This window comes from Melanotaenia boesemani, chromosome 12, assembly GCF_017639745.1.
Source record: "Melanotaenia boesemani isolate fMelBoe1 chromosome 12, fMelBoe1.pri, whole genome shotgun sequence".
Classification (NCBI taxonomy): Eukaryota; Metazoa; Chordata; class Actinopteri; order Atheriniformes; family Melanotaeniidae; genus Melanotaenia; species Melanotaenia boesemani.
This window is the reverse complement of record NC_055693.1, coordinates 17,616,561-17,641,230: the sequence shown is the minus strand read 5'-3', so window position 1 is coordinate 17,641,230 and position 24,670 is coordinate 17,616,561. Positions and strand designations below refer to the sequence as shown.

Sequence of the window (24,670 nt, the reverse complement as noted above, 5' to 3'; positions counted from 1 at the left end):
CCTGACACGTCATAATATAGTTTTGCTTGTTCGTGTGAGTGGATGAGAATAAAAGTTAGCTTCTGGTGCAGACAAGCAAAAGAGAAACACCTGTGAATTGGAGTTTGGGATTTTGAACAATCAATCCTAAAATATCAAGTTTTCGGATTATTGAGACCATATTTTATCAATTTTATTAGTATATTTAAGCAATTCCGAAAAAAATGTAAATTGTGTTAGGTTATTTTTTGGGGGAAAATATATAATTTCTAATGTCTCCACAATGTTGGGTAAATGTTTATCCTACGAATGTAAAACTGACTTCGTTTTAGTCACGTGACTGTGCGGTTTCCGTTTCAGTGACGTGACTGGAACCGACGAAATTTTGTGGAGCCAAGCAGAAATACTGACACGACTGCTAAAGTAGTGTGAAGTACAAGAACACACGACCTTCAGGTATACAGCACACATGTAACCTTTGCTGTAAGAAAATAGAGATGTTTGTGTCTTGTTTCGTTAAGGAAAATGTGTTCTTTACATCTAAGCACTGACTTAATTTGCCAATATACGATTTCGTCACCCAGAGAGCCCGTGATTGAAATGCACCCTTCTTCCTGTGATACTTTCGTGGCCCTGCCTCCTTCCACTCAGGGACAACGCGTCATCTTTGGGAAAAACTCTGACAGACCCTGTGATGAAGTCCAAGAGGTTGTGTTTTTCCCTGCAAAAGATTGTGATCCCGATGAGAAGGTTGAGGTAGGTGACACAGCTTGTCCCTATTCGCCATCTTTGCTGATCCCAGTTAATAACTATTGACAGATTTTTGCCTGTGTCCTGTCATTTTTTATGGAAAGTGCACATACGTAGAGATTGAACAGGTTGCCCACACATATGCAGTTGTGCTGAGCAAACCAGCCTGGATGTGGGGAGCTGAGATGGGTGCAAATGAGCATCAAGTGTGTATTGGAAATGAAGCAGTGTGGGGCAGAGAGAACGCTAACTCTGAAGAGGCTCTGCTTGGCATGGATCTTGTCAGGTAAGCCCTATAAAATAAAATGTCATCCAAAGGTCTTGTTAGGTGGTTAACCATGCATATCCTAGACTATAAAGGAAATGAAATTGGATCAGAAACTTAGATTTCAGTTTCTTAGGCAAATAGACAAAACATAAATCTGTCATCCTGCAATTTTTCAGGCTTGGACTTGAGAGAGCTGATACGGCTGAGAAAGCTGTGGATGTTATCACTGAGTTGTTGGAGAAATATGGTCAGGGAGGATCATGTATGGAAGATGATTGTGGTTTCACCTACCACAACAGCTTCCTCATCTCAGACAGGAAAGAGGCATGGTTGCTGGAAACATCAGGAAAGTACTGGGCAGCAGAGAGAGTGGAAGGTAATCAGAGGAGAATAACAGATTTCTAACAAAGTTAATGAGTTAAAAAGACAGCCAACAAAAGAAAAAGAAAAAAAAAATATATAGGTGGTGTAAACTTTTTAAATATTTACTTAAAGGTTTACCAGCAGTTAGATTTAGAAAATTTAAAGGCACAAAAGGCTTAAAAAGCCTTACACAGCTACACAAAAGCCAAATAAATAAATCAATAAATGCTAATATTGTTACTATTCTCCAAAATACTGTTTCTCTCATGCTGTGGTATACTTACACAACCTTTTTTGATTTCTTTTATTTTTTGTGCTGCAATCAGCAACAGCGTCAATAATCTTTAGTGGTAGTAAAATAATAATTGGATCACACAGGCACTGGGTTTTCATTTAATTTTCTAACAAAACATTGTTAAACTGTTTGGCCTGCTTTCTAATGATGTAATTTTATGCTCTCTTTTTAGGGGGATTTCGCAACATCTCAAACCAGTATGGCATAACAACCAAGATAGACAAGGAACACCCAGAAATGAGGGAATATGCACAAAGCAAGGGCTGGTGGGACGTTAACACGGAGTTCAACTTTGCTACAGTCTACTCCTTTTTGACTACAGCCAGAATAGAGTCTGCTGGGAGCCGATACTGTGAGGGGAAGAAGTTGTTGGAGAAGAGCGGCGGTTAGTTAACTCACATGCTACTATAGAAAAATGGAGCAGCAGGAAAAAAGTTTCTTCTTCTACAGTGTATTTGTCTTGTTTTGTGAAGGTTGCATGACTGCTGAGGCAATGATGGATATCCTGAGGGATAAAGAAAGTGGCATCAACATGGAGGGCATGTTCATGACAACAGGAAGTATGGTGTCTGTGATACCCACAGACCCTGCTCTGCCAGGGGTTCACTATTTCACAGCGACTCCAGACCCTGAAAGGTGTTACCCTTCAGCACATAAAAATTTTTTTAAATGAATTGGACAATAAAAACAGATGATTTACTGAGCCTCTCTTTTCATTTAACAGGTCAGTTTTCAAACCATTCGTCTTTGTGAAAAACGCTCACCTGCTAAAGGAGACGACTTCCCCCAGTTTTGGTCCAGATGATCCAGTAAAAACTAAACCTCGCTTCCAGAGCAAACCTGACCGCAAACATCAGTTGTTTGTGAAACATGAGCTGGCAGCTGCCATCATCGAATCCTACAAGGTTTAAACACATATTCCAGGCCTGCTGTTTACCTCAGCTAGCCACTTAGCTTCGTAATGTCTGCTAAGTGTGTATTCAAAACTCAGGTGTAACTTTTCTTTTCTTCGTAGGACAAGGGACAGAAGATCACAGAAATGATGAGGCAGCTAGAGAGGGAGTTGATACATGAGATGGAAAAGATTCTTACGCAAGGCATCGAGGAGCCCGATGATTTGGTGAACCTGTTTTCAAGCTCTGTCCAGAAGGAGATGTCCACATACAACAAAAGCTGAGGCCTGTGACTTCATGGAAGCACACTACATACCTGCAGTGCGTCAGCAGCAGGCTTTCGTTACAGCTAATCTTTTACTAGGTACAGCATAAACATTCTTGTATGATAAACAAGTAAATGTGAGCAAAGCTGAAGATAACTGATTTACAAAATACAGCAGTCCAGCATAACGGTCCCCGGATCCCACTTTCATATTATTTCATGTTTAAATCTTTTCATTTACTGTTGACCAGAAATGTTTTAAGAACAAATTAATCATGAAATGTGATTTAAAGGTTGAGAAGCAATTTTATTTTCAAACATGAATGTTACATAACATGCAGGTTTTGACAGTGTGACACACACTGCATTACAATAATTCCATTACAAAACCAAAGACTTTCAACAATCTCACTTACCAAAAATTAAACTTTTGGTTTTAAAAGAACAACAAAAATGAATTAATCTCAATTTTCAATATAATCTTTTCCAAAAAGGGAAAAAAACAGCAAAAACACGTCACAGTTGCAGCATTAGCTTTTGGTTATATGGACTGACAGGAGTGTGGTTAGCAGGTCTGATGTTGGTAGCAGTTTGGAACATTATAAACACTGATCTAGAGCTTTGTGTTTGTTTTATGCAGCACAAATGTATAGTAGTAATTAACAAATTATAAACAAAAAATATATAAAACTTAGTCATATAAGACAGGCTGAAGACAACATGGTTGCTGTGTAAAGCACAGCATAGTACTACTACTTCATGTTCAGGTTCAGTTTACGTAATGTCCAGGTAATAAGATGCAGAAAAAACATTAACAAAACCAAAATAAATATTCCAGTGATTCAAGACTTATGCTTATTTTCCCTGTTTATTTTTTATGAACAAACATTCTGCAGGTTTGGTTTTTGGTGGATTACCACTCTGAAAACCCTTAGGTAAACCTAAAATCATCTTGTTAAGGTGCAAACCCTGCTTCTTAGTACAGGCCCCCTGTACGGTATTGCATGACCATATTATGAAATAATGATGAGTTGTTTTTAATTTATTAAATGACAGTTTGCTTTTGTGATCATTAAAAGAGCTGTTTAAAAAATTGCCCAGTTTGTTTGTTTGTGTGCTACATAATCCTGATGAATAATCAGAATCCCTTTCTTTAATGATGCCATAGTCATTTAAAACTGCAAGTTAGTTAAGCAACAATACCTTTCCCTCATGCTACATTAGCAATAAGCCAATTGGTAACAAACATAAATACTAAGACAAAATAAAATCTAATGCCATATTTCTTTTAGTCTTTGTAACTAAGAAGAGTGATTATGTGTGCAGAGGTGTCTCAGTATAGGCAATAAAACATTCAGCAGAAAATGACCAGTGAGAACACCTTTCTGTGCTTCTATCACTCATAAAATCAGCATAAAACTGTATACCAGTACTAATGCACATATGTTTACTTAATTAAAATATAGCAAAAAATCTTAATTTAAAGTCATTCCCTTTAAATTCCTAGTTTAATCCTTTTTTATCCACTGTACCAGTGAGTAGTTCTAAATTCAGTTTCTTGCAATCAATAAGAGATAACTGCTTACTTCCAGTTTCACCTGTAAATACGTGTTTTTTTTTTTATAAAAGAAATATGGTTTAACAGAGACTTTCTTTACATGCATGGTCATAGGTTATTGGCATGTTGTAACAGGTAAAACAAGACAGCTGCAAATTCACATTTCAGAAATGTTAAATATCAAAAGGAACCCAGACTAATACCACTGCCATGACCTTGAGGGCAACACTGACCTCTGCAAAATAAATGTGACATTTAAAGAAATTAAACTGTTTTTGTAATATTAGAGAAAAAGCTTCAACCCATAGTCCACTATTGTTTATGCTACAATGCATTATTAACGATGTCAACTGGCCGGAACATGTCTGGTCCCTGGGCTCTACAGGGAGATAAATACGACTTCAGTTTGGCATCAGTATGAACCTGAACCACTTGTGACACAACTGTGGTTTAGTTTTGTTGTGTTTGAACTTTGTTATGGTTTTTAAACTTTAAATGGCTGACAAAAGCATAAAGTTATTAATGACGCAATTTCTGTGGGAATCAGTTGGTCTTTGTGGATGAGGGTACTGCCAACAGGGATAGAATACTTTGGTAGCTCTTGTATGTACTACACACCTTAAAGACCACAATCATAATGTTATGGTTGCATTAAATTGCCAAGACCAGCATTTTTTATTTCACTCATGTGAAAGCATATCTCACTTGTCAATTAGTTGCATTTCAAAATGGAAAAGGACATTTAATGAGCACATTTTGTTGTAACTACTGTTACAGTAAGCAACACCCATAAGTTCCTTACCTGTGGCTCTATTGACAGGAGCAAGTGCAGGAACAGGGAAGATGTGGTGAGACCACAGATGCAAGTCTTAAGAAACTGTATTTGCTCTAGGAAATTTGGGAAACTTGTTTTACTTTCCTTGTTGCCATTTGACAAGAGACCACAGCCAAAAGCAGCACCATGTGATGTAAATTTGATATTTTTACAGCTGGCCAGTAAAAGTTGTAATGTTACTGAAACCTGCAGAGCGTTGCCAGATGACACATAACTCAGAATCTATTGCACAAGTAAAATATTAGTGGGCTTCACAGTTGAAACTGAGATAAACTTAAAAGATTTTTGGAGATTTGAAAAATATTTCCTGTATTTTTAACATTGTTTTTAAATAGTAGAACGTAATGAAGGTTTGTGCCTCTTATTAGTCTGGGTTCCTTTAAAGCCTGAGATGGTTTAAAAAAACAACCCAAAACATAATTAATTAATTCACTTTAAGACCAGCTCCACACAATGTACAGTGTCACACTTAATTTCACAGTCCGCTGCAGAGTTGTGTGCGAACGAGTTCAAATGAACACGTTCATTGAATACGTTCATTTTTCTGTGAACGCTGAACTGAATGCAACATATTTGTGAATGAAGAACGTTAACATGAATTCGATCAGGTTATGTGAGGTCCCGCAACAGCCTCTGCCTACATTTTCCAGCACTAAACCCATTTCAGACTACGTTACCCACCATGCATTGCACACTGAAGCCCAGACACTTGGCATGGTAGATGCAGTCCTGCTCTGAAAGGGCAAGTGAAGGTGAAAGGAGAGAAGCTGCAGACAGAGTGCGCATCATATGCTTTGCGTGTTTATGATAACTTTTACGTGTTTCCCACAGTAAAAGTCTAACGTTTCTATGCAAGTTATGTTTGCCTGCACTTACAAAACAAGTTTAGAACATCAGCCTCTTTGACTGATTTAAAGAGAGACATGTGGAGTTGAAGCATCTCTCCAGTTTGAGAGGACATCTGCAAATCCTCATCAAGCGCAAGACCCCATGCCAACAGCTCCGAACCACCCAGCTCGCACTGCCTGCAGCCTTCAAGAGTGTGATTTCCCAGCAAGAAGTTAGTTGGTTAGTTGCAAGTTACGTTTCAATCTTTCATTATCAGTTCAAACTTAAAACAACTGAACTTTGAACTAGTTCAAAACTGAAGTGGTGAACTATAAACATGAACTATTAATTTAAAACTTCATGAATTTGAACTAGTTCATGAGAAGCATGAACTTGCATAACTTGGTCTGCTGTTATTTGCCAACACATAAGGGTGAGGTCACATGGCATGCTTTGTCTAGAGCTGCACTGTACAGAGTTCACAGAGCAGAATTTTCTATTTGAAATGAAACGCACTGTACATTTATACTGCAAGAAATTTCACCTTTAACTATTCTATTTTATTTAATGAAGTAGTAATAAAGCTGACTGTCTTCAAAGCTGTATTCGTGCTTGATGTGCTGGAGAACACCTCCCTGCAGTAGCCGTGCCCCATAAAGTACTGCCTCACTACGGTCCTGTGCCAAGCCCACCTGATGAAGCCACTCCACAAGTTCACAGCCAAGAAAACAGTCCACCACAGTCTCTTTTCCACACCTGAAAGTCAACAAAGGGTTCAGCTGCTTTGAAGAGAAGCAGAAAAAACAACAGACCCTAAACACACCACAAGGAATAAGCAGGAATCAGTGTTATATATAGTATAATATATATTTAAAAGGAATTTGTGGGTTGTGGATGCGTCCTGCTCACGACCAGGAAGCATGTTTACTCAAGATATTTTCTCATCAACCTCAGACCAAAGTCAGGTTGTGTGCTCTCACCTTCTCTTTTTAACAATGTCATGAAAACACTGCTGCTTGTGGTACTTGTTGAACTGGGTGCAAGTCATCCTGATGTCATCGGGTAAATCCGACACCAGCTGCTCTTCTTGTTTCTTTCTAAAGCACCAACTAAACAACCTAAAAGCCACACAGACACATTACTGGACACATTATAATATTACACACAGTGGACCTGAGTATTTGAAAACATTTGAGCATACTTTAAAATTATGGTATTTTAATAACATAAATGTGTTTTACCTCTTAAACGGCAATAAAATCAAATGCTTGTCCAGCCCAAAAAGTGCAAAGGAAATAAGTCCCTGTGAACAGAAAAGACAACTGTTGTGACTGGCGCTATGTGAGAATAAATATGATTTAAACCCAAAATATTTGTTACACTAACCTGTCCAAAGTTGGCTACAGCACAAAAGAACTGCAGCTCCAAGTAGAGCCTCCCAGAATCGTGGTTATAGAGCAACCAGAAGCAGCTGGATAAGTTCTGTTATTTTAGAATTTAAGAGAGACTTTATGTTTGAAATGTTGTCAATGAACTTGAGTTGAACTAAATGTGCTGCCATAAAATACTAATTTTGATTCATAATAAAAATGTTATATACGCTAAAATGTCATCATATTTATGTACATGTAACCCCATTCAATTATACAAGTAATAATTCATGTGTGAGAATTTTTTAATGGGATTTCTGAACAGGTTTTCTTGAAGTTTTCCCCTGACAGGAGCTGGAAATAACCCCGTCCGGCCATTTGTATCTAAAGTGGTTGATGATGCACTAAATATAACAATGCTGGCAGATGAAGGCGGACTTGCTGTCACTGCAGAACTGAAAGGTAGTGGTTTACTCACAGCCAGCAGGCAGACAGTCAGGAGCAGACACATGAGCACATGACGGACTACTTGTCTATCTGCAACCTGTTGGAGCTCCTCCATGTGAATGAGGAGGCAGTCTGTTGACTGGCATCCATTCTCACACTGACCTGAAGGGGGCAGCAGAACAGAAACCAAACATAAGGAATTGTACAAACTACCCCAGAGCATGCAGTTTAATGCTTTAAATGTCAATTCTCATTCCACAAACATGAGAATAAAAGATGATAAAGTAAAGTATGTATTTGTGTGATTAAAGTAAGCGGTTTATTCTGTGGGGTTCAAAGCTATTTAAATTCTCAAAAACGAAGAAGGAAAAAAAAAAAATTGCATGTCAATTGCTGATCAACGCATTACCCATGAGCGTAATTGGTGTGTTGTTCATATTAGTGCTGATGATCATATCAGGCATGGGCTGGGGTGGAGCGCAGTCACATATGAGGCCCTCTGATAAAGTAAGAAACAGTGAAAGTTATGCTTCCTTCTATATCACACAAAGTGAAGACAGTAAATACATTATGAATTGAATTAATGTATTTTCTTATTGGCTGACATGAGAATAAAGCCAAAAGGTTATGAAATATGAGAAAAGGGGTTTATTTGTTTTATTTGTTATGTACTACAATGCATCTCGCCCTGCATTTATAAGTATGTCTGTGCATCTCTTAAAAAGAAAAAAAGAAAAGAAAAAAAAAACTAAAGTTGTGCAAGATCCAGCTCGCCGTGTTCCTCCAGATAATGACCCACAAGTTTTTGTTCATTTTTTTTAGGGGTTTCACTTCATGATTTTGTAACCACAGAGACTTTTTACACACATGAAACTGAGTTATTTAGGAAAAAGGTCATTGCATGGATACAGTGAGTCACAGGCCCCTTGTTTATAAGTTATTAAATCAACATCTCTATTATGCTCATGTGATTCTTTGATTACTCTCTTAATCAGCTGAGAATATTTCACAATCTCTCTTTTGTTTTTGAAAGTAACAGGAACAAATGCTGACTAATGAATAATGAAAAATTCCATGTTAAATGCCGACAATAAAAAGTACCTCTTATTCCTGCTGTGCAGGTTGGCTCAGCACAAGTCTGCACTTCTGGTTCAGCTACAGTCATATGATCCTCTGCAGCATTACAGGATGAATTTTCCTCTGGGTTTTGATTATTTTGGGCCCAGCTTCCTCTACTGAGACACACAAGCGAGCCTCCCCCCAGGAGTATGCTGATGCTGACGACAACTGTGGTGCAGATTAACTAATGGACAATGCACACTTTTATGTAAATGTCCACTGTAACTGAATGAGAGAAAACAGGAAAATGAACCATTTGTTTTGTTACCTGTGCTTTGCCATAGAAGAAAGACACATCATTTGTGTCAGCCGTGTTTCGCCCAGACACAAGCAGAACAGCCGTAACAAAAGAAGGAATCCTGTTCCAAAACAAATTCATTCATAGTAAGACGGATACAATATTAACCAGTTAAACAAGACAGTTCTTAGAAATCTTCTGCTTAATTGCGCAACAAACTTGAAAGAAGTTTTTTTAGTAACAATGGAAGAGCCACAATAAGTACAAAGCTGTTGGGTTACATTTTGATGGTATAGTTCATGCATAGAAGTCTAAGCCAAACTGTTTGTCATCTACTTATGGGACAGTCACTTTGTCTTTTAGAGGATCAAGCAAACCAGCTTGGTTTTTAATGTCTGCGTTAACTAAAATTGACTCACCCCCAGCCTGCAATGACCAACAAGCCTGACGATCCTTTTAGATCATCATATCTTTTCAAGAGCACAACTGAGAGCGCTATTAACCCTTAAACAACAAAAGGAATCAAATTTTACATTCCAGAACTCAACACAGTAAATGAACAGCTCAGTGCGGTTTGGGTGTCTGCATACCTGGCCATATGTAGGTACTGTAGAGGGAGGCACTTAATAATGTGAAGGTCAGGACCTTCAGGATGAAGTTGTCTGACATCACCACAAAGTTCCACAAAATCATCCCAATGCAAGTTAACAGCTAGAAAAAAGGACCATAAAAAATCAAATATACGCATCTACAAAAATATAAATGTATATTTATTTAGTTTTATTCAATGTGAAATTAAAATCTTGAGTAAAAGTTTTACCTGAGCCAAGAAAAGGTTGACAGTAAACATGTGAGGTAGCCTCTTGAATTTCTTACTTAAAAACATGACGGCAATTGTCCAAATCTGTCAGAGAAAAATATTCTAAATGATGTCTGTGTTTTAAATGATGTATGTCTACAAACAAAGATTTTTGTACGTATTATAAAGATGCACGCTGAACACTGTTGCTGTTGTTACAGCAAGTTGGTTTTAAAATCATTCAGCATAATGACACAAGTTATTTAAAGCAAAAGCAAACACGCATGACCCATTTCACCACTGTGAAGGGTATATTTTAACTTCCTTAAAAGAAATAAAGAAAGTGAAAATGAGGAAGTAGGTCTGATAGAGTGAAGCATCTGTGAGGCCACACACTGTCTGAAAAATTCTTAAAGTTAGCCTGTTTTAGTGGGTTAAATATCTAATAAGCAATCCTGCTTTTTCAATCTTTCTGTCCCTGTCTAGGACAGGAGATGTTATATCAGTAGTGAATTGGGTGCAGCCATGAAATAGTCTGACTTGAATAACAGCAGCTCAAACTGCTGTCATTTATAAGAAGGGAGGTGATTTACAATTCAGACATCACTTTAATCTCATTTTCCATATCCAGAAACTAAAAGTAAACAGAAGAACTGGTTGAAAAAATGTCAGCTATGAAAATCAGCCAACACAAAAGCTGCAAACGCAACAAAGGAGTTTTAAGTTGTGACTCACCAGAGCAACCAAGCTCACTATGCTGATATCAAAACTGACATTCTGCAGCGACTTCCTTAAAAGCTGGGGATCCATCCAGGGGATTGTGAGTAACCAGGCCGAAACGTACATTATTGGAGCTGAGAGAAAAGTGCTGATGACCATCCCAGAGGTTATCTGTTTGGATTTATGACAAAAATGATATGTACAGAAAGATTTAAAGAAAAACAAACATAACAGGTACTTCAGAAGCTAAATGGCAGATAAAACATGGACAAGTAATTTTGAACAACTCACAACTTCTAGTTCTGCGTTATAATAAACTGCGTAGATGGCCACACTCGGCGCAGTGGGAAACACGCCATAAAGAAAGGCGTAATCAGAAAGGCTGGAGTGGTTCAGAGCACTTCTGTTGCTGTTGTCCAGCAGATCAACCATGTCCTTACAAATAAGGGGCATCAGCAGCCTAAAAGAAAAAGCAACATCATTCGAAAGGTTGCTCACACTATGATGTGAAATACAGAGCAAATTAAAATATGTACATTTACTAGTTATTATTATTATACTATGTAGCCTGGAGACCTGTGAATGAGACATTCATTTGGTAATGTCTTGTGGTCTGAAAAAGACTTGAGTCATCTAACCATGAGCACAACAAGAGCATGTTGGGAGCACTATAAAGCTCCACTTTGCTGACCCTCCAAAAGTAAGCCTTTTAATAACATAAAAAATGTATTTTATACCATAAAATAAATTCATATACAAAAACAGCAGATACTGTACAAGCTTTGATAATTCCACTTACAGTTTTGCAGTAATGAGTAATATCAGTGTCACAACTGTGGATCTTGTCAATTTCCTCAACTGACCCACCATGGACAGACCCAGGTAGAACAGGGCTGCTCCGCCAAAAGAGTTGGCTAAGCCATCCACAAACTCAGCCATGAAAGCAGGAATTGTCTGGTGTAGGACAAAGTGGGCGATGATACCAATGACAACCATGAAAACAATGGGGTTCTTTAGGACCTGCCAGACTACAAGTCCTACAAGAAGTAGTTTACTCTGTTGTGGATTTCCCTCATTCTTCCATTTCTGGATCTCACAGAGTGCAAATCCAATGGGATTTAGGAGCATCAGAGACACAGGTGCAACCAGGTAGATATACTGGAGGTACTCTGGGTATGTGGTCAGGTAGAGTGCTTCAACTAAAGAGGAAGATGAAAAAACATGGCTCAAAGAAAAAGTCATAAAGAGGAATTTCTTTGCTCTAAATTAAATAATAAATGTTGATACAGAGACAAAAATGGGTAACTGCTAACTGCAGTAAAGATTCAACATGATACAAGTTTATGTAAGCTGAACTGTGCCACATTAACAACGATCCCACCATCTGAAGCTTACATATTTCTGAGTTTTCAGTTATGTGTACATAGATTTCTTTAACTGAAGCCTTAATAAAAACATTCATTTAGACATAATTTGATCTTTATCTGGTGGGTGGTAGGATAAGAAGTTTTACACTTACCTATTGGATATCCCAAAGCAAAATCATTGCTTTGGGTGGCAAATATCGAGAAGAGCCCAGCCTTACTGTAGCGACTGTCAGGACTGGCAACTATCAGAGTTAGGATGCAAACAATACAAAACACAGACACTTTCGCGATGAGGATGCTCCAGAGAAATGGCCAGATGACATTAGCAAAGTCCAGTAGCACCATGTTCTTAAAAAGCAGGGCTGGGAGAGCGAACTTAGAAACAAAATTTCCCAATCCTTTGGCTTGACTGGAGGTGATGATGTTTGTCCTCCCGGCGATGTAACCGCACAAAATGATCCCAAAGCACTCCAGGAGAGCCGGGAAGAGCCTATCTATAGTCATGGTGGTGGAGAGATCAGAGGGGTCTGAGTTCTCCTCTTTGTATGAAAAGTTGTAGCTGCCCGGTGCCTCCATCATGCTGATTTTTCCACTCATGACTGGGTTGTTGTTATGCTAATGTTGGGTCCGTCCCTGCCAGATACTTAAAGGCGGAAGACAACGAAGCACACTTAATATATGATCACATCTAATTGATACAAAGCTCTGATTACGTTGGTTACATAACACCACCCCGTAATTAAAATTACATGTTTTAAAGAAGTTGTAAAGTTGTTACCACACAATAAACAAGCAGTGTAACATATATAGCTTATGTGACTCGCATAAGGGTATTTAACGTAAAACATACGTTGTTGTCCTATCTTGAAGTCCCATGTCTCGGTCAAAGTTCGTTGGAAACAGCTGGTAAGATTCAGTCAGCCACCTAACGGTAGCAGGAGGCACATGGCTACAACGTAAGGTTACATACAAGACCAAACTTTCTGGTTTGCTCCACAAACCTATCTATAAAAACATTAAAATAGCGCAATACGGCAGCTTTAACGGCCACATTGCTTAACGTCCCTCCCAACGCTTTTCATTAACTCTGATTTGTCAATACATCTTCACCAATCACATGAGGAGGGGCGGGGCTTAGTCTGGACCAACCACCTACCGAGCTGTGCAGTCTGTTGATAAACATGATTACAATGGATACCTCCATACAATTTATTTATTTATTTGTTCATATTTTGTTTTCTTTCATACAACCTAGATCTATGTGATATTGTTACTTAATCCCATATTTTAAAAAAGCTCTTTTTTTGGTGGCTCGGTGGACTCATAAATATAAACATAAAAAAAATTTGATTAAATGTTCAAAGTTATCACATAAAAGCTAATTGTTAAAAACATCTTTCACTCACACAGTTATTCTTGTGCGTTCAATTAAAACGTTTTTCTTTGATAAAATAAAAATATATTACTCATCTGTGCTTAGTCCATACATAATAACTTTATTTCATGAAAGGGCTTATTGCACTTCAGGGACACCATCATACAAGACAGTGAAAGCATCAGAAATGTTAAATGTATATATATGCCACTTCTGAGAGACAGGCACATAACTGAAAAAAAGGAAAAAAAATAATGTTCTACAGATAGGGAACCGAAATAAACATATAAGCTGTTTAGGTATGCAGCGTTTTAGTTTGTTTATAGTTACAAAAGGAAGCCTGAGGATAAGAACTGTCCCTGAGCAATAAAACATGGTGGAGTTTCTATCATGCTGTGAGGCACATATAACCAACTAGTATCACGATAGCATGGGCAGTCACACTCTACATGGCATACCAACAAAATTTCAGAAAGTGATCAAGGAATCTTTCTGTTCTTCTTATCACAGGCATTCATTCACTCTCACATTTGCAGCTAGGGAAAATTAGGTTAAATTATGTGACACTTACTGATAAACGGAAAAAAAAACAGTTAAATTATCCAAGCAAAGTTTAACTCACTGTGACTTTGTTTTTAGAAGTTTTCTAAATTCTCAAGTTTTCCCGGAAAGCTAAAAACTGACCATTAAAAATTTTTATTTTTCAGCCTCTGAATAAGCTATCCATAAAGTATACACAGTATGAAGGTCAAACATTTTGTTTGTATTGTAAAAAGAAATCTCTCACATTTATCTAAAATTAAAAGATAAAGAAAAATTCTATTAATTTGTGTGTCTTGAAATGTAGATGTGACAAGTGTGTTTCTTTAAGCTTGAAAAGCTAAAGTAGCACTACATCATTTTCTGACTTTTAGCTTCTGACTTGTTTAGGTGGAACAGTGACATTTTTTATGTACATTCTTGGAGTCATTGTTGTCCAGCAGTGTCCTGAAGCTGAGAAATCTATCTTTTTTTTTTTTTTTTTTTTTTTGGTCATTCTGCTGCATGACGTTCCAGCAGCATGTAGCCTTATCAGAAAGTCTTACACACTAAGAAGCACACTGACCATTTTGAACTGGTGCTGATTGAGCAAAGAAACCCAGGAGGACATTATTGGAGGAAGTGATGACAAGAAAAAGAGAACGGGACAGAGCAGAGATAAGGTAAGGTAAGAGTCAACATCTGACAACTTGTTCTTGCTGGAGAGAGTTCAGAGAAGAGACAGGATGCAAGACAGATGCTAAACTAATCATTGTTAAGGGAGAAAATCTACCACAGTTCAGTAGTGGGGTTTTAAAGCACAAATATGCTACACAAGTGGATGTAAAATACAAAAAAGTAGGAAAATATGATATATAGATCAGCTTAAAGCTAAAACAGATCTGCTTTATATTATTAGCTGTATTAAATCAAATTCATTTCAAAACAAAGTCTATGGGATGGGTGATGTTGGTGCATTTATCTGTAAGGGAAATGAATATATTGCAGTAAATGGATTAAGCATAAATGCATAAACATGACACAATTGTCAGCGCAACTAGTCTTAATGAGTGAGGAATAACATTCTGCTGCAACATTAATAGCTGAACCTGTTTCCCTGGTCAGTAGAAAGGCAAACGTACCACAGCTGAACATGGGAAAGCAAAGAACCTGCATGTGTATTTGAATGCCAATAGATGGTTGACAGAACTCTGCGTACAATGTAAATTGTGCTATTGGAAACACAACACCTCCATGAGGAAAAGTATTACCGAAAGATTAAAATGCTTCAGAAAACTGATTATTGCCCTGCGTTCTTATAGATCAGGAATGAGTTTTTGCCAAAATATGACATACATACATTATAGCCCATACAATTTTTACACGTACTGTCAGATGCTTATGATGTGCTGCATGAGTGGTCAGTTTGCCAAAATCATGCAGCATGTTAATAAAAATACCATAAGTAATTTTTTATTTAAGATGACACTTCAGTCAAATCAGTCACCTTGTTATTGGTAAAAACTGTTTATTAAGTTGTGGATTATATGTCAAACATAGCATATGCCCATCCCAACAAAATCACAAGTGTGTCAAAATACACTGGAAAGGGAGGCTACAGCACACAACATATTCTTAAATATGACCAAACTTTAAACTCCAAACAAACAAAAAGACAGATTAACAGCCACAGAGTGTAAATACTGCAGAGCCTTACAGTGACTTCAAAGATAAACACATATATGTCCCGACAAAAATCAGAGCAGTTAAACCAATAAACCATAAAACACTCATTTAAAGCAAGCTCAGCTCAATGAGGCGGCCTGCAAACACACCTAATGTGCCTATGAGACATACAGCCATGAATACACAAAGCAGAATATGATCCAGCACCATGGCCACAAACTTCCACTCCTCAGCTGCCTGGTAAAAACAGGAAGAGACATATGTTGTTACATTTGCAAAAAAAGCGCAGGATAGAACCAGTGTAGCCTATATTAGAAACACTTTGTTTAATGGGAAGGATTACATTGTTTGATTCCTCGTCTGATTTCATGGTTTCAGCAATGTATTTGACTCCTTCAATGGCACTGCGGACATCAGGATTCTTGGTGATGGGTGACTGGTAGGGCACAGAAGAGATCTGGTTGCCAGAGATCTCTGAGATGTCAAAATCAGCACCATAGATAGGTTTATTCTCCTTCTCTTTCCCTGGGCGTTTCATTGTAGAAAAGAACATGATGTTGGGAATCGTTTCAATAAAAACCTGTCGGAAAAGACATAAAGGAGTGTTAGACATTACAGCACTTAATTAAGGACACAAGAATCCAGGCAGAGTCTTTCTGCTACCACTAGATGGCAACATAAGGTAGAGAAAAAATATCATTGGTGGCTCTCTAAAGCCTTGGAGAGATTTATTTGAACTCATAGATCTCCTCAGACAAAAGCTCCCCTTTACTCCCTCTTTCTACTTACCTTACGGACCCAGTCTGGCATCGTATGAGTACTCGGAGAGCGGTGGTGGGTGTTGATGACAATGACAGTGATGATGATGGATGCAATGACAAACACCATGGTGAAAAGCATGTACTTCCCAATGAGTGGTACAGCACTGGAGGTAGAGGGAATCAGCTCCACAATGACCAGCAGGAACACAGTCAAAGACAGCAGGACAGAGATGCTGAGAGTCATCTTCTCACCTGGAAAACACAACAAACCATTTTCTGTGCAATCACAAAACAATTCATAGAGTATAGTTGAATGGTCTTGTCCTAATGGGTTCCTGGCTGACTGAAATGACTTAGAAATATCTGAATAGCAGCCATGCAATGGGCTTCAGTGCTTCCTTTATCATCTCCTTTTGCATTGGAAACGCTGGACCACCCTTTTGTAAGAAAGGAGATAACTGTGCTCCACAATTATTTTTGGTCACAATCGTGAAAGCGATTCATGAAAATAAGTATGCAAGAAGGTGAATGTGAGCAAGCAGTAACAATATCTTTCACTTTAATGGATTTTAATTTACTTTTTAAATTACCAGCCCTGATAAGAAAGTAATATATTATTTTTAAGTATACCAATATGATTTACATTATGCAGCAACACCAAAACAATAATGAAAAACTGACTGACCGTAATACCCAGTGTGTATTTTGTAGAATATTATTCAAACAGTATAGTTTCAGTACTGCAGCCCCACATCTCAGGTTGGTTTAAGTGTAGGTGGAGTTTCATTGCAGCAGGATCATCTTTTCTCTAAGTCCTCATGAATGTCTCCTTAACCTCAGGATGGCTAAGGAGAAATTAAATGGCACAATTCATGAGGACTTAGAAAAAGATGAAATGAAGTATTTTTTTCATTATGAAATTGTGGTTTCCATAACATGTCAGATTTAGGGTGAAATCAATTGGGAATATTGTGAGACAATTAACAGAACAGGAAAGCAGAAGAAAATGCCATAAGGAGGGCAAGCAGTATGGTCAATAATATAAAAAATAACAAATGTTTCTAATACACCATATTTGTCAGTGAAATATCATTTCCTTTAAAAGAAACACTGGAAAATGTAGACCTGCCACATGTAACTGGATGTTAGCTCATAGGCATGTAGTCTGATTACACTGCCACCAGGGAGGGCTGTTTCTATCGACCTGGTTATTGAGTCCCAACAGCCAATCAGAAGTCTACCTCTATTTCATTGCTGTCTTCACGCCTATTTGAAAATAATATTTGCAGAAAGGAAGTCATTTTTTTTAAATAAAGCCAACAATAGAGCGAGCAAACTGAATCTGACACCATTACATACTCAAACAATGCAAGGCATGTCTTGTTGTAGTTGTTGCTGCTGCTGCTCAGAAAAGGCAGTTATTCCAGAGAGAGCATCTTTTGGCAAACAGCTTCTCTTCCACACTATCCTGTCAGCAGCCGTATCAGAAACAGGGATCAAGTGATGTATTATACATTAAAGCAAAGGCCTGTTTTCAGACATGACAGCACAGAGGGACACTGGGTAATGAGGCAGGCCTACACTCTGGGAACACAACCAGATGTGCACATAAGCTGTGAAGTTTCTGCAGCGGCTGATGCAGGGATACTTTAGTCTGATTGGCACTGTTACATATAAGGATCCAAACAAACAAACATCAACTGAGATTATTAAACAAATCATAAAAAGTAAATGTAGTGCATATGATCTCTTTTAAATACTTTCGTTCTGTAGTGTTTTGCATGTTTGCTCTGATTGACACACATAAGTCTGTTTAAAGCCTGGACTACCTGGTGGGATACCTTAGAAGTGATTGTGTATTTTACATTAACAGTACGTAAAATATGTGTTAATATGTAAACTACAAGTCAGCTTAGTTTAACTCAAAAATTGAAAATGACAACACGGTTAAATTTTGCACAGAAACAAAAATGCAAGGCACTGCCATTTTTCAGATAAGGCCTTATAGATTTTTTGGACATCCAGAGCTTGGTTGCAGTCCTCTGTTGATTATTGTTATGCTGTGCTAAGCTAACGGACTGCCAATTTAAGCTTCTTATTTAAAAAACAAAAATAAGGGATTTTCTCATACTCTTGGAAGACAGTGCATTGTATGATTCTTAAGAGGTTAAACTGTTGCCTTGCATGTACTCTTTTTTATTAACATTATACAGAAACAAATGAAACTCCTGGGAATATAATTATACACACACAACCAAGAGCTGGAAAGAACCGAACTACAGCTCATGTCTTACAATAATGACAAAACTTTTTTGGTTGTGACAAATTTACTAAATAATATGTCAATGGATCATGTTTTTGTCTGTGTGTGTGTGTGTGTTGTATGTTGTTTTTGAATACACATACCAGAGTCTGTTGGAAGATAAAAGACAAGGCCAGTGAGGAAGGAGAAGAGCATGCATGGGATGATGACGTTGACAATGAAGTACAGTGGAAGTCTCAGCATGAGGAAGTGATAGGTGATATCCAGGTAGGGGGTGTCTGGGCAGCAGGCATAGTACACCCAATGTTTCCAGCCACGAAAATCTTTCATGACCCATTCTCCACTTTCCATAAAGTTGCTCAAATCAGGGCGGTCACTGTCCTGCGTGGAGAAAAAGTAAACAACATGTTTGTTCCATTTCGATTTATTTTTTTAACTTTCTTTATGACCAAATGTCCAGAAAAGTTCAGATATTTAAAACTGAAATAAAAGCAGAATGCAACGATTTGCAAACAATTTAATCCCTGCATTCCAGTACATAAACAATAAAAACATACTCAACTCTGTGAGAGCCATACAACATTGTTCAATGTTGATTAAATAACATGCAATTCTTGAATTAGAGAGCCTTACAAGACCAGTATTGTGAGCTAATCCTAGCGGTCCACTCTAATCTATAAGTTTTATTCAAGAAAACTCTGAAATTCGCATTAAAACACGTTATATGCATTATACAATGGTAAAGTTATAAACACTATAATGTTATATAAAAAAAGCTCTACTATAGTACAAAGCTTTGAAATGATATTTATCTGACATGTAACTAGCTAAATCCTCTGGCCATCTCAACAGAAATGTATCTTCCTTGAATGCTATAATTTGCAGAATATTAAGATGGATTTAGCCTTTTATCTACAGATATGAATGTGGTATCAGTGTCATTTTCTGACTGGTAAGGAAGTGATTATGTGTGAAATACTAAAGCTTACAGGATTAACAACAACCAAGTTTCCATCATAAGTCCAGGTACCCAACTTCATGCTGCAATTCTGGAGGTCAAAAGGGAAATGCAACACAATGATTTCACAGTAGCTCTTGAAGATTGCTGGGGGGTTCCATGTGATCATCCCAGTGTGTTCCAGCAACACTTTTGTCTCATGAACAATGGCAAAGTCACCATCAGCACTGCAGACACAAACAAACACAGACAACGTCAGCATGGGTGATGATAAGTAAAATGTTCATGCAGAGGGACATCAGGGCCTGAGGATGGTTGGGGTGGCTACAAGTTGTTATTGCAGCAGAGCTGGTGGTCAGGGGGAAAACAGCAATGTGTCAGATGCAGCATAAGGTGGTGGTGGTATTTTGGGGGTGCAAAACAGACAGGCCAGATTTAGCCTGATGAAATCTGAGCTTTCACAAACTGCATAGCGTTGTATAGGAAAGTTTGCTTCAGTATATCACTGGCAAGTGTGTGGGTTGTTTCTGGGGTTAGGATTTTCAGGTCATTTAAGCTGATTGCAATGAAAAAACAAGCTTTGAGAAGCAGAAGAGAAAAAGGGAGAGGGAACAGATCAAATACAGTCAGATAACATACTTGTTGTAGAGAACCAGATCTGGGCGCCAAATGTCAGTGGAGGGAACTCTGATCTTTTTGATGCCACCATAATCCTCTGGGTTCCACTGCAAGTTCACATCTTTCCATTGCTGGAGAAAAAAAAAAAACCAAACAAAACAATTAAAAAAAAACAAACAAAAAAAAAAAAAAAACAGACATAGATAGCCAGAACAAAACCCTTTCCAACCTTTGGAAAAAAAAACCAAACAAAACAATTAAAAAAAACAAACAAACAAACAAAAAAAAAAAACAGACATAGATAGCCAGAACAGAACCCTTTCCAACCTTTGGAAAAAAAAACAAAACAAAAAAAAACACGGAAAGATATTGTGAAAAAAATAATTTTGGATTGATTCAGACAGAAATGATTCAACTTTGAAGGAATTAAACAAAAGCCCTTATGCACACACACAAAAACAAAAAGAAGGAGGAGAAGAAGAAGAAAAACAAACAAACAAAAAAAAAACAGAAAAACAAACAAACACAATCTTAATATGACTATTGCCTTTAATGGAGAGGATGTAAAGTTGTTTTTTTATTATTATTATTTTATTTTGCAATATAGTACTTGTTAATATTGTTTAAGATTGGTTGTTCATGCATTGGAATAAAATTTTCTAAATGTGCTAAGCTAAACCAATGTTTATTATTACAGTGTTGACTATTTACATATTTGTGTTTGTTTTAAATCTTTACAGGTTTAATTATCCATATCTGCATTTTAAAACAAGAGTGACAGTCTTTTGAATTATCAATTAAGAAAGACCATACACACATACAAGAAGGTGCAAATTTCCTTGCACTCTGAACTCTGGTCGACCTAGAAATTTCCCCTAATACAAAATGTCACATGTTTTTTTATAGGCAACACAGCATTGGTCAGCCTGTCTCATGTTCTTCTCACATCCCCAATATGAAGAGTCTCATTGTTACTTAAACACACTAGTACACTGTTAGTAAGTATATGAGCTTAAAAATAAGAGACATTTAATATGATTAATAGAGTAAGAATATAAATGAAAATAAGTAACACATCTGAATAATTCCTTGATAACTATCCCAATAATTTATCTACATAATCTGCCTCTGTGTTTCTCCTGTATTTACCTTTAAACCCTGCTAGCTTTTGATTGGCTAGCACTGTCACATGGGAGTGAGAACAAGGAAGTACGAGTTTTTTGTTTGTTTGTTTGTTTTTCTCAGAAAACAGAAAACAAATTCCTGTTGCTTTTGATGTTATTGGTAAGTTTTAAAGGGTGTCCGGCCTGTGCCTGAATATAAACAAGTGTGATAATATTTTTATGAATTTTTTGAAAATGGTGGACTCGATTTTCTTAATTTTCATTCTTTGAATAACACATTTAAGATTAATTGGCTAAAACAACGTTTTTAGAAACCCCAACTTGGTTTGGAATACCATACCTCTCCACATTTTGTGATAAATTGGTGGCACAGACTTTTTTGTAATGTGTAATTATGATGTTTGTAAAATCCCATTGAAATTGTCTGCTTTTCATCACGAAGCCTTCTTATATTGGTCACTTATCTATAAACACTCTTTACCACACAAATATTACATTTGGAATAAAGAGGACATTTTAACAAATCACTATAGAAAATGGTTTTATAACAACTTGTAGATCAACTGTTTAACAACAAGGGCCTTCTTTTAACATACTTAGAATTTTTGTCAAAATATAATACTCCTGTAACACCAAATGCCTAAGTTTTGAAGTACCCCGTCTGGAGTATGTATGGTCTTTTAACATCAACAGAGGATTGATACCCAGAACACACCTCAGCTCTCCCCTCTTAATACCCCTGTAGGGAAGGTCAGTCTTTCCAGAAACAATAATAGATCAGTAAGAGCATTGTTTCAAATTAATATTGTGTCATTACCAAATACTATTTCTCATTAGAACACATTCGTGGATGATGTGCCATGGAAGAAGGTTTGGCTAATTCCTAATAATTTTTTGATCACTAATTAAATGAAAGAAGTCTCTTTTAGGCTTGTCTATATATTTTACCTAGCTAAAGTCTTCATTAAAATATATGTAAAAATTGGTGTACTTTGCAGCTTCTATAAAAACACTCCTGCACTTAATGCTTTCACACTGTTAAGATAATTTTTCTCTATTCTGTTGCTAGATTGTGAATTGTTAGCTATTCTAGCTGTTCTTTCCTACATGTACAGTGTGACTAAATCAAAATATTAAAGTATCTTTGGTTTGAGTAAAAAAAAAAAATCTAACCTGTTTCAGGCGCACGTTGCTGCTGACAATCTGATTGACCTCGTCCTGTGGGGTAAAACATAGGACGCTGATGAAAGTGAGTCTAAGTATAGACAGAGTGATATAATTTGACAGGAAAGCTCACCACACTGATGAGCTGGATGAGTTGAAGACCCACAGTAACAACCACTGGGTCCTTGAAATGATTAACAGGACGGACAACCTTATTGTAACCAGTGAAAAGAGTTTTTACCAGACGGGTTTCATCAGAAGATGCCCAGGCAGCACCTGGAACAAACCAAAAAAAATGTATAAAACATAGGCTTAAAGGTGTTTAAAGATGAGTTACTTCTGCAGTGATTTAGACAGTGAGATGACTGTTAAGTGTAACTCTTCAAGTTGCCTCTCAAGTGTTTGGAAAATGATGTTGCGTCAAAGAGCAGTGTTGCTTCAAGGCGATCTGATACTTGTGGTGGGTTCATTGAATATGACTTGAAAATAGACGTGTGAAGCATCGTATAATATGGAAGTGTTACATGCTGGTGAGTTTAAATATGCAGTAAACTAGTTGTGATCAACTTTTATGTAGTGAATATTGCCAACCCTCTGCAAACATTTCTATTTGAGAAAACTTTTCACACTTGATGTAAGATTTTAAACACAAGAACATGAACGATTTCCCAGAAGAGATAGCAGATATCACAAAGAAAATGTGCTCAAACGTATGTTCTTTAATATTTATGTTCGTACTAAGTGTATTTGCACCTTCTCTGCAAGTCTAAATTTAGCAATACTAAACATGGGATGTGTGCACTGCTAATAGAGATATTCTTATACTATTTCCACAACTTATCTGCCACAAGCTGGAACAGTATCCTCTTTCACTCTCAGCCAACCTTGAGAGGAAGGTCACTTTACAGCAATATGTTGCTTGAATGCTTGAATGATTCTGGAGATGCTGTAAACTAAGAATTTCCAAACTATAAATATGCAGATGACCTCATGCTGACAGATGAAAGGCTGAAAAGAAAGCAGCCAATTTGTCAAAGAGACCCTTTGCACAAAATTTAAATTTACTCATTGTTTATGCTGCTTGAATTGGCCAGCTTGTCTGACACGAGCCACCGAGGAAGAGGTTCAGTAACTACATTTACATATAATCACATGTTTGACTTCTAATGACTTTTAATTCTAAATATAAGTAAAGGTTTATTTAAACTATTATCCAACATGCTTTCTTTAGGGTCTTACCTGATAGAATGACCAGAAGAAAAAGGAAAGATTTCATTCTTGCCAATAAACTCAGACATCCAAAACCAAGATTGAGCTTCAGCATGCTGTCCTTCAACAACTTGAAAATTAAAAAGGGTTTGACCCCCCCTAAAACTTTCTTTCAGCACTGGCAAATGACTTACTGTACAACCTCCGGGCTCTCCACTGGCAGACTCATTGTTATTGTCTGACAGCGGATGTAAGTAATGGCCTGCCAATGCTTGTCATTTGAGAAGGCTGCAATCCTTGTCGTCTGTTATAAGATCAACATGCCAGAGTAATCCAGAACTGAAATATCTCATTTTGAATTTGGCTACACACACCCTGGAGGTGCAAAGGCACAACACATGTTTGCTGCACTCACTTTTTCTTAACTGTTATTAAAGCCTTAATATCTTTATATACATGAATGTGTGATATAGAAATTAAAAACATGCTTCCACACAGAATAATAATATTGAAAAAGAAATTGTTCAGTGGGGAAAATGTTTAAAACATTTAATTATTGTGACATGTGACGAACCACACTGACTTATGTAGAACTTGGCTAATTAGATAAAAATATTTTTGAACAGAAAAAAATGTTTATGCTCAGTTTTCTGGTAATTGAACACAATGTATTGGCTTTAGAAAAAAGGGGGTGGAAACAGGCTGCGAACTTACAGTTATGAAGTAGTTCTGCTCAGGAAATGCAATGCAAAGCTTTAGAAAACATTTGTCATTGGCTCAAAATTTTTTTGTATTTTTCTGAATGTTTGTGAAACAAACTGCACGAGATTTATTTAGATATCTGTGTACACCACCACAGTCTCTCACATATATTTAACTGTGGCTCCTTAAGACAAGTA

General features: G+C 37.2%; 3 protein-coding genes across 4 annotated transcripts; 1 reads left to right on the top strand and 2 right to left on the bottom strand.

Moving 5' to 3' along the window:
• The first annotated feature begins 344 nt into the window (after window positions 1–344).
• On the top strand, window positions 345–3,308 carry scrn3 (secernin 3). 2 transcript variants are annotated; one of them, XM_042001494.1, is made up of 8 exons: window positions 345–402; window positions 564–735; window positions 834–1,015; window positions 1,174–1,373; window positions 1,828–2,040; window positions 2,129–2,291; window positions 2,380–2,560; window positions 2,671–3,308. In XM_042001494.1, exons 2-8 carry the CDS (start codon window positions 580–582, stop codon window positions 2,830–2,832), a joined length of 1,257 nt encoding a protein of 418 aa, XP_041857428.1. In that variant the 5' UTR covers window positions 345–402; window positions 564–579; the 3' UTR covers window positions 2,833–3,308. The 2 variants fall into 2 exon arrangements, with proteins under 2 accessions (XP_041857428.1, XP_041857427.1); XM_042001493.1 differs by having other exon boundaries at window positions 352–435.
• On the bottom strand, window positions 3,100–13,156 carry gpr155a (G protein-coupled receptor 155a). Its single transcript, XM_042001492.1, has 16 exons — window positions 12,945–13,156; window positions 12,247–12,737; window positions 11,527–11,926; window positions 11,019–11,187; window positions 10,743–10,898; window positions 10,029–10,112; window positions 9,799–9,919; window positions 9,628–9,712; window positions 9,239–9,329; window positions 8,953–9,154; window positions 8,261–8,350; window positions 7,883–8,013; window positions 7,421–7,516; window positions 7,276–7,337; window positions 7,015–7,152; window positions 3,100–6,790 (listed from the first exon to the last, which is right to left on the bottom strand). The coding sequence occupies exons 2-16, from the start codon at window positions 12,689–12,691 to the stop codon at window positions 6,595–6,597; spliced, it is 2,466 nt and encodes an 821-aa protein (XP_041857426.1). The 5' UTR covers window positions 12,692–12,737; window positions 12,945–13,156; the 3' UTR covers window positions 3,100–6,594.
• A 2,376-nt stretch (window positions 13,157–15,532) lies between these two features.
• LOC121650410 (acetylcholine receptor subunit alpha-like) lies at window positions 15,533–23,969 on the bottom strand. Its single transcript, XM_042001906.1, has 9 exons — window positions 23,802–23,969; window positions 22,696–22,838; window positions 22,572–22,616; window positions 20,296–20,405; window positions 19,688–19,883; window positions 18,842–19,079; window positions 16,464–16,687; window positions 16,018–16,254; window positions 15,533–15,911 (listed from the first exon to the last, which is right to left on the bottom strand). Exons 1-9 carry the CDS (start codon window positions 23,884–23,886, stop codon window positions 15,783–15,785), a joined length of 1,407 nt encoding a protein of 468 aa, XP_041857840.1. The 5' UTR covers window positions 23,887–23,969; the 3' UTR covers window positions 15,533–15,782.
• Between the last annotated feature and the right edge of the window lie 701 nt (window positions 23,970–24,670).